Source organism: Opisthorchis viverrini (assembly GCF_000715545.1).
Source record: "Opisthorchis viverrini unplaced genomic scaffold opera_v5_18, whole genome shotgun sequence".
NCBI classification, from domain to species: domain Eukaryota; kingdom Metazoa; phylum Platyhelminthes; class Trematoda; order Opisthorchiida; family Opisthorchiidae; genus Opisthorchis; species Opisthorchis viverrini.
The window spans coordinates 1,241,166-1,254,471 of NW_008751674.1; the positions used below are offsets into that span (position 1 = coordinate 1,241,166).

The 13,306-nt window shown below is 44.5% G+C and overlaps 1 protein-coding gene across 1 annotated transcript in view; it reads left to right on the forward strand.

Annotated features, from left to right (window-relative positions):
* Positions 1 to 11,840: 11,840 nt before the first annotated feature.
* T265_01659 (hypothetical protein) overlaps positions 11,841 to 13,306 on the forward strand; it is a gene marked incomplete at both ends in the record, with an annotated part of 9,800 nt that continues 8,334 nt past the window's right edge. Inside the window, 2 exons of the mRNA XM_009165725.1 lie at positions 11,841 to 11,912; positions 12,432 to 12,525. Coding sequence (XP_009163989.1) covers positions 11,841 to 11,912; positions 12,432 to 12,525 — 166 coding nt within the window. The remainder of the gene's footprint in view (positions 11,913 to 12,431; positions 12,526 to 13,306) is intronic.

The following is a 13,306-nucleotide window of genomic DNA, read 5'->3' on the forward strand; positions in this document are numbered from 1 at the left end:
GTTCTCGCATTCTGTCCGACAAATGCCTTCTGGTACGACCAACGTATGATGCTCGGCGCGAGCATACGAATGAGTACACACAAAAGCTGGTGGTAGAACGTGGCAATTTGTCTGGTAGTGGGGCTGGAGTTGAAGCTCAAACATAGATTAGCGGCCAAGTATGTCGTATCCACGGAGTTTCTAAGCCCTCTGGTGATTAGTTCAGCAACCTTTGAATGGGAGCTTCATGTATACAGACTTCTTCCTAATAGAACATTCCGTAGGTTTGGGCTTTACGACTTCCATAGTCTTGAGTACGAACCTTTCAGGATATCCGTTCTGCAGGAATGTGCGTCCCAAGAACTTTAGTTCCTCTTCTAAGCATTCGGCTGGGCATACTTCCTTGCTCTCTCGGTCAGGCGTCTAATTAATTTGCGCTTTTGTTGCAACGGAACGAAGCTATCAAAGTGAATATACTGACCTTTCCACGTTTGCTTTATGTGGACCTTGCGTTCTATGGTCCCGTCGGTCTTCTTTTTAACATTGCCATCGAGGAAGCTTAACTGTCCGTTTTGTTCTGATTCGATAGTAACCTTGATATTAGCATAGACTGAATTGAAACTGCTTAGTACGTCCGTTGTGCTGATGGTTTCATCGGCAAGAACCAAAATGTCGTCCACTTGGCGGCGATATAATGTTAACCGTCCAATGAGTGCATCTAATTTTTGAGTCTCTAGCTTGGTCATGAAAAAATCTGCCAATATGGGACCTAGAGGAGACCCCATCGCCATCCCGTCCTTCTGTCAATAAATTTGATTGTTGAAAGTAAACTGAACATTGTAGGTACAAAGGAACAGGAATTCCAGTGGGAATTCCAATATCCTTACCGTTGCACTCAATCAAGTCACAAACAGTCTATTGTCTCGGTGAGTGGTATGTTGGTAAATAATGACTCGACGTCCAGGGAGAACATGAAGTGTTTATCAAACTTCAAATCTCTAATCTGGTCGACGAAATCAAAGCTGTCTCTTGAGCTGTGTGTTGACACTTCTCTCCTGATTGGTTCTAACAGACTGACCAGCCATTTGGCCAAAGCATGATAAGGAGAATTAGATATATCGAGGATGGGCCTGAGAGGTAGGCCGGGAGACCATAGAGCAGAGGGATTGTTGTGCCAGTTGGGCGGGTACGCTCGAAAGTCTTGGTGTCAATGCTTCCGGATTGTTTAAGGCGTCTTAGTATTTTAGACATTTTCTTAAATTTGGATCTGTCTGAGAGGATGGTAGTCATCTTATCAATGTAGTCGGATCTATTCATCAAGACAATTCCCGAGCCTATATCTGGCTTTGACAGTAAAACTTGGTCATTTAGCTGTAAACGTTTCAGAGCCTCGAAATGTTCCTCCGTTAAAAGTCGTTTGGGTCTGGGTTTGTAGCTGAGGTACTTGTAACATGAATTGACTAGCGTCGATTTCAGTTGTTCTACACTCAGTTCAGAGGAAGGTACTAGCACGGATAGCTGGTCATATAGATTCTCAAATTGGACTTCAAGCTCGAGCTGACAGTTTCTACGACTGGGACAACAAAATTTTGGACCTAGTGACAACGCTTCCAAAAGGGTGCTGTCCAGCGTTAACGAAGAAAAATTGTGCACGTACCTTTCTGGATTTGTTGGAAACTTGGTGCATGGTGTCACTGGATTAAGCAGCAGCATATTTTCACGAGGGAAACTACTCACAAGGTTGCTGAAAACGTTTCGACAGCCCACGACCGGTTTCGCCCCTCTTAGGGCTCATTGCGAAGGCGCAGTCCCCGAGTTTCCGTCAAATTTATGTTCCACGTGAAACCAAATTGATCTACTTTCGAAAAATACACGTACTTGCAAACCAATTTATTTGGTTTCCACGGAAGACCCAACTGAATCTCTCCGTCATGATATTCTTCAAATGAATGTGCTTCACAAAGGCTGCCACAAAGAATTTTCAGCAAACTTGTAAGTGGTGTATTACGTCTATACATATTCACTCCAGTTTGTTTGTACTGAGACAAGTAGTAGTTTAAACTTTCTCAGCCTACTAAGTATCCAACTTTCTGATGGAATTTGGAAGGAACTGTCCACCTTGAGGCCAGATGGAGTTGTCCGTATTCGACTTTAGTAGCTTTTCTCCGGTGGCTCACAAGTGAGGACTACTCAAGATGTTGCTTATAGGGCTAAACCGCTGCTGCAAAGGGGCCTGTTGGACAAGAGATTCCAAGAACCGTTCAATACTTCATATAGCAAACCAAACCCCTGACATAATCCAGCCACTACAGCCAGCGGAAGACCGTGTACAATTTAACGGTGGTCGTCTCTCAACCAGCACTCAGCAAGGAACTTAGTGCGCGTCAAACCGTCGCTCAGAATAGCTCAGTTGCGCCCCGTTTCCACAATCTGAGGGGCTGTGTTCCTCAGTTCGTATTTTTTTCAAAATACCTCAGAACATCTTCACAGCAGTGTCTACTGACTTTGCGACGCAATGAAGCAACCTCATTAACAGCCAGTCCGTGACTGTGCAAGATACCTGTGGGACAAGCCATTTAGCTTATCGCGTACCGTATTGTTGCGCAACGGGAACTAGAAACTGATGGCCTTCTGCAACGAAATACTGATGACAGCGAAGCAACTCGAATTATGTGCACAGAACTTTTGAATTCGCCAGATGGGAGCCTGAACCGTGCTTTTCCAATGCGAAGCGGGCTGTTCGACGTAATTAATTTGCTGACACTACATCGGTTCTCTATACATGCTTCACGTCTTCGAATGACAAAACAGATCAATTGGACCCAAAGTTTTCGAAACATTATCAAACTCAGCAAACGCGTGAGGTAAAAATTTCAAAACCTCTCCAACAATTCCGTCTTGGTGGTTTTCCTGCCAAGCATTTCCCGTCTTTTCCAAATATACTGCTCCTCTCAAAGAGCATCTACCGTCAGAAAAAAGACCACTTCACAACGTATTTCTGTAGGCTTTATTCCTAGGCTTCTGTAGGCACTAGCTGATATGGTGGGAATCACATTAGCTTTGCTTGTCTGACTGTCGTCACCACACAGAAGGAGAAACACCATTACAATCTGGCGTCTTGGTCATATGTAGTTTTTGAGGGGGTCTAAATATACCTGTGTTTGACCCTTGTTATATAAGTTAAAGCTTACGGGAGGCAAAACAGTGGGGATCACAGAGCACTCCCGAAGTATAAATTCCTGCGGTTGGTTGTGATTTGTGCTACAGACTAATGTCCGCTCTGCATTTAGAGGAACTGTCTAGTTCCTCGTTGATTTCTAAGTAACTTGCCATGTCACTGAGCACACAGACTCGTCATGGAAAATTCTGAAGTGTCCCAAAACTCGTCTACAGTTCAGTAGCTATAGTCGGCAAAGTTAAACACAAGCAACTATTCTACACATTTTCAGCATGTTTCTACTTACAGTACACCGTAGGTCTGCAAAGATTCTTCCTTTCAAGGCGGTCTTATGTAGCGCTGATTGGGACAGGTTTGTTGAACAATAATCTACTGGGTCTGATAAACCTTATTACAGGTTTTTGACCACAGAACATGTACGTCAAGTGCGGTTTTTCAAAAAACGGAATAATCTTGAAGTAATCTCATCTCTACTTGTCAGGTGAGTCCTGTTGCCTATAACGCTTGATTAGGTGATTCTCGCTTTAGAGTTCGTCCTCACATTAAACCAATTCAACTGACGGCTTCACTGGTGGATACGTCAACGATTTTAGCATAGCGGATCGTCCAACTCCGTCTCACTGTGTACGAGCTGACATATAGACACAGACTGGTCACGGACACCCCGAATGACTAGCGTGCACTCCTTCTAAATCATTTGTTTTGTAGGGCAACCTTTCTTGTAATTTGGAACCGAGTCCTTCTTCGATCTGCTTGGAAGCGTTCTATCATCATCACCATTATCATCATCATCATCATCAACATCTTACATCATCTTTATGGTGGCACCTGATTTCCCTCACACGGTTTGCCATTAACAAATCAGCTGTGATTAGACAGCACGGCGGGCGCAAATTTTGTTTATTGTGTACACGCTATTTAACCAAGACTGTTGCCTCCACCACACTAACGGGCGTATCGGTGAAGAGAGATAAATGGCAGTGAGTAGCGGACGACATTTGATCCTTAAAGGTGGTGAACCGATCTAGCATTTAACACTTTATACTGGTTAAGAAATATGGACAAAGAAGCGCGAAGTCGCTCTCTTCGTGAGGTGAATTCTAGGAGACAGCGAACGCAATAAGTCTGACATTTCAAAGCATTCTGAAGAGTCCTCACTAATTGCCAAAACAGAGTATTTATTTTCTTCGCGTCAATTTCAAGGTTGTAAAACATGTTGTGGCAAGAACCACAATCTTGCTAGTAGGAGTTTGAGAAAGCTTTGAGAAAGGTTCTCTACAATCACTTACGAAGGAAAGTTATTTGGTGCTAAAACGACTATGACTGTGCAGCATTTAAACGATATAAACGATACATGCATCTTTTTTGAAAAGTTGGTCGCCGGTTCACGTCCTGTCGACCGGACTTCGGCGATACTTTGGGGAATATCACTTTTATCAAAGGAGATTGAGGGTCATTCATGTCAATCTCTAGGAGCTTACACCCCAACATCAAAGCTTGTGAAGAACAGTGCCACACACCGCTAGCTGCCGAACAATCTTAGCGACCGGAGCGAAAGTTGATCGTACATGTCAACAGTTTCCCACGAATCTCATTTAAGGGCAGAGGTTACAGAGTAGACCACAGTGCAAACACTTTTCAAAGACCTTGCTAAATTCAACATGGACAAAACTGAGTCGATCCTCTAATCATTCACCTTGGCCAATTTCATGCGACTTAGAAGGAGGCTTGTAACGCGCAGTTGGCATCTGCGGACGCTATGCGTGCTTGGGGATTTCTAAGGGACACTTTAGCTTGTGTTATATATTCCCTTCAAAGCTTCCTACCTAAAGCAACAGTAAGGCTTACATAAAGTTAATTTGATGACATTCGTCGGGTTCCAGTCGTAATGATGTTCCACTTGTCAGGAAGGGGACTTTCATCAAATGAAGAATGTTCATCATTATATTATCATTATCATCATCATCAACATCATTATTATTATTATCATCATCATTATCGTCATCCTCATCATCACCATCATCATCATCATCATCACCATCATCATCATCACCGTCATCATCATAATCATCATCGTCATCATCATCGTCATCATCACCATCACCATCACCATCATCATCATCATCATCATCATCATCATCATCACCACTGACAGAATAACACCACTCTTCAACGCTGTTGGTTCCCTGCCCTAAACTGAACGACGTATGACCTGGTGAGTGAGAACGAGGATAGTTTCGACAAGTTTTTAATGAAGGTCAGGATGAAACCTATTCGCACCTCGAGTCGGATAAAAGTTCATTTCAAACGTGGTTCACTTGGAGAGCATACAACAATAGGGGAGAAAGAAAAAATTCGGATCCCTTTTTGGCTGCGAATGTCGCTGTCTTCGACCAGTTGTCTCCATCCCCAAAGCGCAACCCCGGATGTAGCACTGGTTCTGAAAGTTAAGAACGCAAACAGGCTATGGTAAGTGGACTTTTTTTTGCTTCTGTCAGGCATGTTTGGTAGAATTTTCTTTCAACCGGTTTCACTTATTTAATATTCACGTTGATATTTTCAGGATTAAATTTGTTAAAATAATTTATCTCTAATTGATTCCATAGCTTCTGCTGTAGAACCGTCAGTTTTGAAGCGATCAAAAGACCTCCTTTGAGAAGCTGACTCCACCGGATGAGCTAAAGAAGAGCTGGACTTCGCCGACATCCACCTCAGATGGTGCGACCAAATCGGTATCTGAGGTCACAGGTCGGAAACTAACACAGTGGGCCCCCCAGACTTTTCGAATAGCTGGTGCGAGGAAACGTAACAGCGATCTGACGTCCATATCCAATCGCAATAGATAGAGAGATGGATTGTGAGTCTGAGACGAACGGAGATCAGGCGAAATTCGAGACAGTGCTCAACTGTCCGGGATGTTGTCGGGTTGTTCGGATAACATGTTGCCACTAGTCAACAGGAGGTCAAACATGTCTAACTTGAGGACCTTGAAATCGCCCATCGATCCAATCTACCAGGGTTGTGAGAGTTCTGACTGAGATATACTAGAACGGAAGTTGAAGCGTTGGGGTCGAAATCCAACTTGGAGATTCCTCCAAACCATCCACATTATCGACTATCTCGAGGGAATGAATGAAGCTTCCCTATGGACATAATTTTCAAGTAAATAGATGTGACGATATCCCGAATTGCAAATTTCGGTGCCTCTGTAAAGACCATAGCGATAGTACCCTAATATCCTGTCGCTTACTTCTCAGAGGTCTGATGTTGCAGGATACAACAGTTATTCTTGTGGGAATGGCGCTAGTAAGCAGAGAGAGGGACAGTCTTCCAAACCACTCAGAAACACCTCTCTAGCAACCGAAAACCCACAATATATATTGGAAAGCCTACCCCCTTCCGGTTTCTGGACCACTCCACTCACGTGATCTCTCTGTTGGACTTAAAGCCAAGTATTCTGAAATATCCTGGAGAGAAAGGATAAGATCAATTTACGGATTTCTCGTTCCAGCTGTTGGGTAGGGGACCTTGAATTTTTGAGAATAATGTAACTGTCTGCAGTTTAGCCTCTCCGATTCTCACTTAGTCGATCACAATTCACGTTTAAAACTGGTCAACCAAGTCAAAATAATAAAGAAAACTACAGACAGTAAAATAGTAACGATAACCAAGAACGGTGGAAAACGAATAGTGATATTGCGCATTGCTCTAGGCTATCAAAGATCCACAAAGTTGAACTCATCTTCAGTCAGTCACCTTGCTACCGAAAAAATTAGCCATCAAAATGGCAAGACCTTAGCAAAGGGTGAACATGACATCAACTATTCCGGAAAATACCCCGACAAATTACGCGATATCAACCAAGAAAACGATAAATGCACATGCATAAATATTAGTGAGATTGTTGATTGTTGATCCGTTCGCTGCTGAAAATTCTTCGGCAGCAAACTTATGAGTAGTGCATTACGTCTGTACATGTATCGCGACATCTCGAACACCGTGGCAACTGAAACACGAGGTGGCCTGGTGCAGCACATTCAGCTGCTTGGAAACATCACAGACGAGAGATTCAGCAGGGTTCCAGGTGAGTCTCTCGAAAAACCAAGCTAGTTTGCAAATGAGTGTATTTCGCTAATGGTGGATCTACCTTGAAAACCTTGAAAACGGAAAGCCTGCGGAGAGTCTTGGACGCCTTCATGGTCATATAGACTAACCTCCACGGAAAATTATACCAGTCGCTGAAAGGGACGCCGTAGGATAACGAACAGCAAGACTAATCGTTAGAACATTTATGCAGAAATTGGAGCGAAACAATATACCACAGATCGAACCAGAGATTTCGATTCAATATGTGGACTTCCTACCTGTTATTATCAAACGAAGATGAACAGAAACAGGGAGGAAATGTTGGCCTATAGATTCAGGATGTCGAGTCGCCAGCTGAACTGCAGAAACACAACAAACTACCGTTCTTGACGTTTTTCGCTCAGCAATCCTCCGGACTACCGACAAAGCAATTCAAACTTGGGTATAATGGAATAAAAACATGTCCATGTCGAGTGTTGGACAGCCACTACTCGGTGAATCACAAAAACAGCGACATTCAAAATCTGTTGAAAAGAAGAGGAGTACAGTGCGCCACACGTGTGAATAGAAAAAAGGTGAAAAATTATACTGATTTCCAAGGAGCTTTGTCACAAGAGGAGTGGTAAAAAGATACTGGAGTAACAACAAAAATAACGGACAGAAAAGATCAATAAAAGACTAGCACTCCCCTCCCTTCACGAAGGTACTGAACATTACCGTGTGACATGGTGTGACGGTTTGCCTGCCTCTGTTACCCACTGAACTATACTGAGGGCACCCATGCAACACTCACAGGATTTCTCATATCAGGTTGGTCAATAGTTTCACGTTTGAACTACACATTCTCCTGGGCTTCCACGTTCGGGTGGTGGCGACTTGTTCTTTGAAAGCGGTAATGCACTGGCATTTCCAGCCAAACACCGCTGCCTTGCGGTCAGGCTTTTGAGCCAAAGGCTTTGGTTGAGGACCCTAATTGTCCTTCTGTCTAGGTCTGGGTGCCCTGGTAGTATCCCAACCCACGCAAAACCATGAATTGCACATACACACACAACCAAACCTATGCCACATAGGCCCTCGCATGGTAACATCGCCTTACCTCCTGCATACAGCGGATCGGGTAAGCGAGAACGGACTATTCCTGGCGTCTCTATCCTTTCTCTTCCGCATGTTTTATACTTCGCTCCCTCCATTTCATTATCATCTCGCTCTTTGCAAGCACATCAGTTAGGTCTGACAACCCCGCTCGTTCTGCAACGGTTCTGGCCGTGACATCTGGAGGTCATCCGGCACTAATATCCTCAGGCATCTCGAAGTTGATCTTGAAGTCTCGACACCCAGTCTATTAGGGTGCCTTCAGTGTCCACGCTCTGAAGCAAGCAGGACAAGAACCTGCTCTTGCTCTCTCACTGAGGTGTGTATCAGAAACAAGAATTCAAGATGCAAGCTCAGTGGTTGGGCAAACTACCCCATTACTTTCCATCCGCTTCTGGCTGTGCATTCATTCTGATCCAGAGGTCTCGGTGCCAAAACACACACTGATCGGTACCTTCTTATGTAACCGAGCGGAAGGACCCTTGCTCACCTGGATACCCGGTGATAGTCACTTCTGTACGGTTCGTCTGGTAACGCCCGTTCAAGCGTCTCACAAGGAAGAAGTTGATCGTTGTCCGTTTGTCGGGTCTTCTCAGGCCCCAACATCAAAGACAGGTTTTGTGCGCCCAGAATATCATCCTGAGGCCAGATCAAAGCTCACACATCGTTGTGTTTCGCGAAGATCCGAATTGACAAGCGGTCAGTCATAGCGCATCGGTGGTCGATAACGACTGGACCCGGCGCGTTCGGACAGTGACGCATGAGTGCCTCTGCTATGTGCTAACAGCAAGCTGTCTTTGTACGGCGCTAACTTCCGAAATAACTGAAGTCGTCTGACTACAAGGTGTCCAATAGCGACGTGCTTGCTACGTAATCCAATTGATCACATCGCCATCAGTTACAGACGGATTTAAAGGAATTGTCTTCCGGACTGTTTCAACCACTTCACCGTCAGATGTGAATCCATGCCGGGAGGAGATCGCCACGTCTTTGTTCAGTGCCATGAGATTTGCCTCGGGTACCGCGCTACCAGGTATGCTAAAGCAGCGGAAATCAGACAAAACGGTGACATCGTGTGAAACTCGGACGCTGGTTCCCGCCGGTTCCGAAAATAATTTGCCCGACGAACGAACGGACGTTAAGTGAGCGTGTGCGCGGACTGTGAAGCCCGGAAAACATGGAACGCTGAGGAAATGAGAGTCCCAGAAATCTGGGAATACCCAGAGCTTAGCTTAGTTGGTCCGTGAGACAGGACGTCAGAATTCGCCTGTTAGCGAGTCCCTCGACGATCTAATTACAGTGGACATCTTGAATAAAGGAAACCGCTGGGCCGAATACTTCGAACAACAGCTCCCGTGGTCATCAACTGCTAGTCATTTTGTTCCTACGACTGAAGTAGATCCCTGGACGGTGGAATTGGAACCCCCTACGGACTAGAAGGTTTGTGGCTGCATATTTTCCTCTCAAGCGCCGCCGAGCTTCTGGTCACCATGACCCCCCAAACGCATTGTTCGCGGATGAGGATGAAGTCCCCATTCAGCGCCTGTTTGATCTCTGCCTGCGTTTGGGAGAAAGAAACTATCCCAGACAACTGGGTCATAGTGCTCGTTTACAAAAAGGGTCCCACAAAGATGGAGGTAATCAATTGTGGACGAGCTTGAGCCTGCTCCTAACGAGACTTTTGGCTTCTTTTTATTTGCCTGATAATGGCTTGCGGAACACTGAACCGAGAGCAACAAGCAAAATGGCGGCCTGATAAGGGTTCCGGTGGCCAGATCTTTAAGCTTTGTCAGGCATTACAAAAATGCCACACATACAAACGACCCAACTTTAGTATTTCTGGATTTCTAAGGCATGTTTGACTCGGTTGATCGGTCTGTTCTTCTTGGTATGCTCGCTCATCAAGAAATACCATGGAAATTTGTAAACATTATATATTCCTTGCATTTTCAGAGCTTCGGACGTGTGAGAGTATACGGTGAGCTCTCCAAAAGCCTCCACACAAAGTGGTGTCCGTCAGGGTGCTCGCTATCCTCATTTCCATTTAAATGCTTGATCGATTAAATCATGAGACGAACGCTGGAATGTCTTCAAAACCCCGGTGTTCAACTGACCTCTGACGAAAACCTCGTCGACCTGAAATATACAGACGACATCGTCCTGGTCTTCGAAGAGGAGGAGACGTCTCAGGTGTTTTCCGATGAACTAAGCAAGGTCTTCCCGTCTTTTGGTATGCACATTGCAGCCACAAAGGATAAGGTCATGCTCGTAGATATGCGTTTACTGGACACGCCACTTACACTCCATTGAGGGGCACTCGAATTTATGCAGCTTTTTTTGTATGTTTGAAGTTGTGCTAATTCTGATTGCAGTGCGACGGATGAGGTCAATGCACGAATCTGCAAGGCTCGGATCGCGTTTTCTAATTTGAGACACAGTGGCGTCAAAGCGGTACATCCCTGAATCTCAGGGGATATGTGTATCAAGCTAAGTACAGAATGTTTTACTGTATGGCTGTGAGACTTGGCCTGTTCGAGCAGGGGACATGAGACGTCTTCAGGTGTTCGACAATCGTTGTCTCGGAACCATAGCTCGTGTGGGTTGGTACCGGCGAATCCTTAACAAGACAGTTAGAAAACGCGTTTTCGGTGCTGTAACGGGTATTTCCATTGAAGGATGTGTCCAGCACTAGAAGCTGTTTTAGTTAGACCGTGTAGCGTGCATACCGAACCGCCGCTTGCCGAAGAGTGTGCTGTTTTTTTTTGTGTCCAATTCAGAATGTCGTAAACAGAGAGGCGGCCAACCTTTGACATGGTAGAGGATTCTAAAAGATATTAGGAAATACCCGGGTGCCTTTGGGGCCAATCGCCTTCCAGAATAGGGACCAGGTGATCCCACTGAGCCTGGTTGGAGACGTCGAACGCTACGGTTTCTGATCAGCGTCAATGGCATTCTTGTTGCCATTTCTATTCAGACTGCCTGAATAGCTATCTGAAGGTGTACGACTGTGGTAGGGTAACACCGAGTCCCTTCTCCATCCACATTTACTCTTTTCTCCATAATAAGGCTTTCAAACAAATCATAGTTTTACAGCAACAAAGCACCACTTTTGAACGGCAATATTATGCTGTCGTTAATGATGATAACGTTGATGAGTCCCTGAGTTTCTATCAGCACTGCATTCCAGCTGAGGTGACATAGATTGTACACAAAATGACCTAGCTGGACCTAAGGTTGAAGGGTACTCAGGCACACCTACCCGATGAGGGCCAAGTAAGACAAAACTGGTGGCGAGTTGTGCAGAAGTTTTCAGCAATTCTGTTAATAGTGTCTGTTGTGATAGAAACCAAATTTCACCTAAAGCTTTTCAAGCCGGAGTTGTTTTATTCGTCAGGTACATACAGGGGCTCCGCTAATAAAACAAAAAACAATTGCTTGAATTAGCACACAACGAAATAGCCGATATCATCTTGTGTGGAAGATCGTCTGTTTTGCTGTTTTGGTTATGAACAAGTTGGTCAAACGTGGCACACTAATCATAAAGTTACTGGAAGCTCCTCGGCAGACCAGCATAAAGGTGAGATTCAGCTGAGTCTCCCGTCAAAACCAGATGCGTGTGCAAATCAGAATAATTGTCGGAAGTTACCGGTTTGTAATATGTGAAGCTCTATCATATCTGGTTCTGTAATAAAGTTATTCAAGAGTGTGAAATTTAGTTGTATAAACAGGCCATGTTACACCAATTCGATACAATGGTTCTCTGTTCTGAATTTCGTGTGTGATGACACAGCTGGAGAATAGATGGATGACTTGAAATAACGAGTTGAAATCTCGCATCTGCTCGCATTTCTAAATCTTGTGTTACTATCCCACAACAGCGTTAGCTTGGGGCCATGTGGTTTTTCGCGTTCAGTTCTACCTTATCTTGTTCTGAAGATAAATATTTCACAATCGAATTGTGTTTATTTGAGAATATATTCAACGTAACTGTTCAGTGCTCTTCCAGTCTCACAAGCGTCTGTCGGACGAAACTCCGCACTACTTTGCTGTGACGCTTGATATTATATTATTTCTAGTATTATTATCGTTATTACAGGAGCTATTATGTGGATCAGGTTCTGAGGGAATCATAATCACTTCATATGAAAAACGTCGAGTGTTTTGTGGCTCCGAACACCCAGTGAAGGAAGGTGCATGCTTACCTGGACAGTGAGTTGAAGGAACAGTAGATGGAAGTTCTTTGTGTGGGTTTTTCTCAAGAGCGAGGTGTCTTCCGTGGCAAAAAAAGATTTTTGTTTTAACATCCAGTTCGTTAAGAAGTGTGTTGAAGTTGTAGGTGTCATTAGGTTTGCTAGAAAACTTCCGGAGGGACTCCCCTCCGCGCCCACAACACACATGGAGACGAAGGGGGTGTTCTGGGCGAAAACAATTCAACTTCACAAAGACTCAAATGCACTGAGCCACGTGTCTCTCCGACCATCTGAACGTCCACATCAAGGGAATAGAGCCGAGGCTGAAATCGTTCTACTGTTCTTGAAAGTCTATGCTTTCCGGGGAGAGGGATAGGCCAGGTACACCCATGAAGCTTTTTATCTGTCAACGACGCCCTAACAGATTAGCTATTCGGTATAAATGGATGAGAAACGTACCATCCTCGAGCGGGTTTACAACAAAAGTTGCCAACTTGTAAAGGAAATAGTTGTTTCACCTAAGATGTTCAACACCACTAATATTATTTATTTTTGAAGAGCATGGTCACAAACATAAAAATTGATTGCAAGCGATGAATGCAAAAGGGTAACAGAAAAGAAAAAGAAGGAAACGTCTCATTCGAGTTCATGCCAACAACAGTTCCAGTCAGATGAGATGAATCCCAAGGTATGTAAAAATTTTGAAATGGAAGCACGCGTCTAAAGACCAACAACCGAAGAAAGGGCAAACAATGGTGAATGCTCTTCAAGGCGCGGTAGG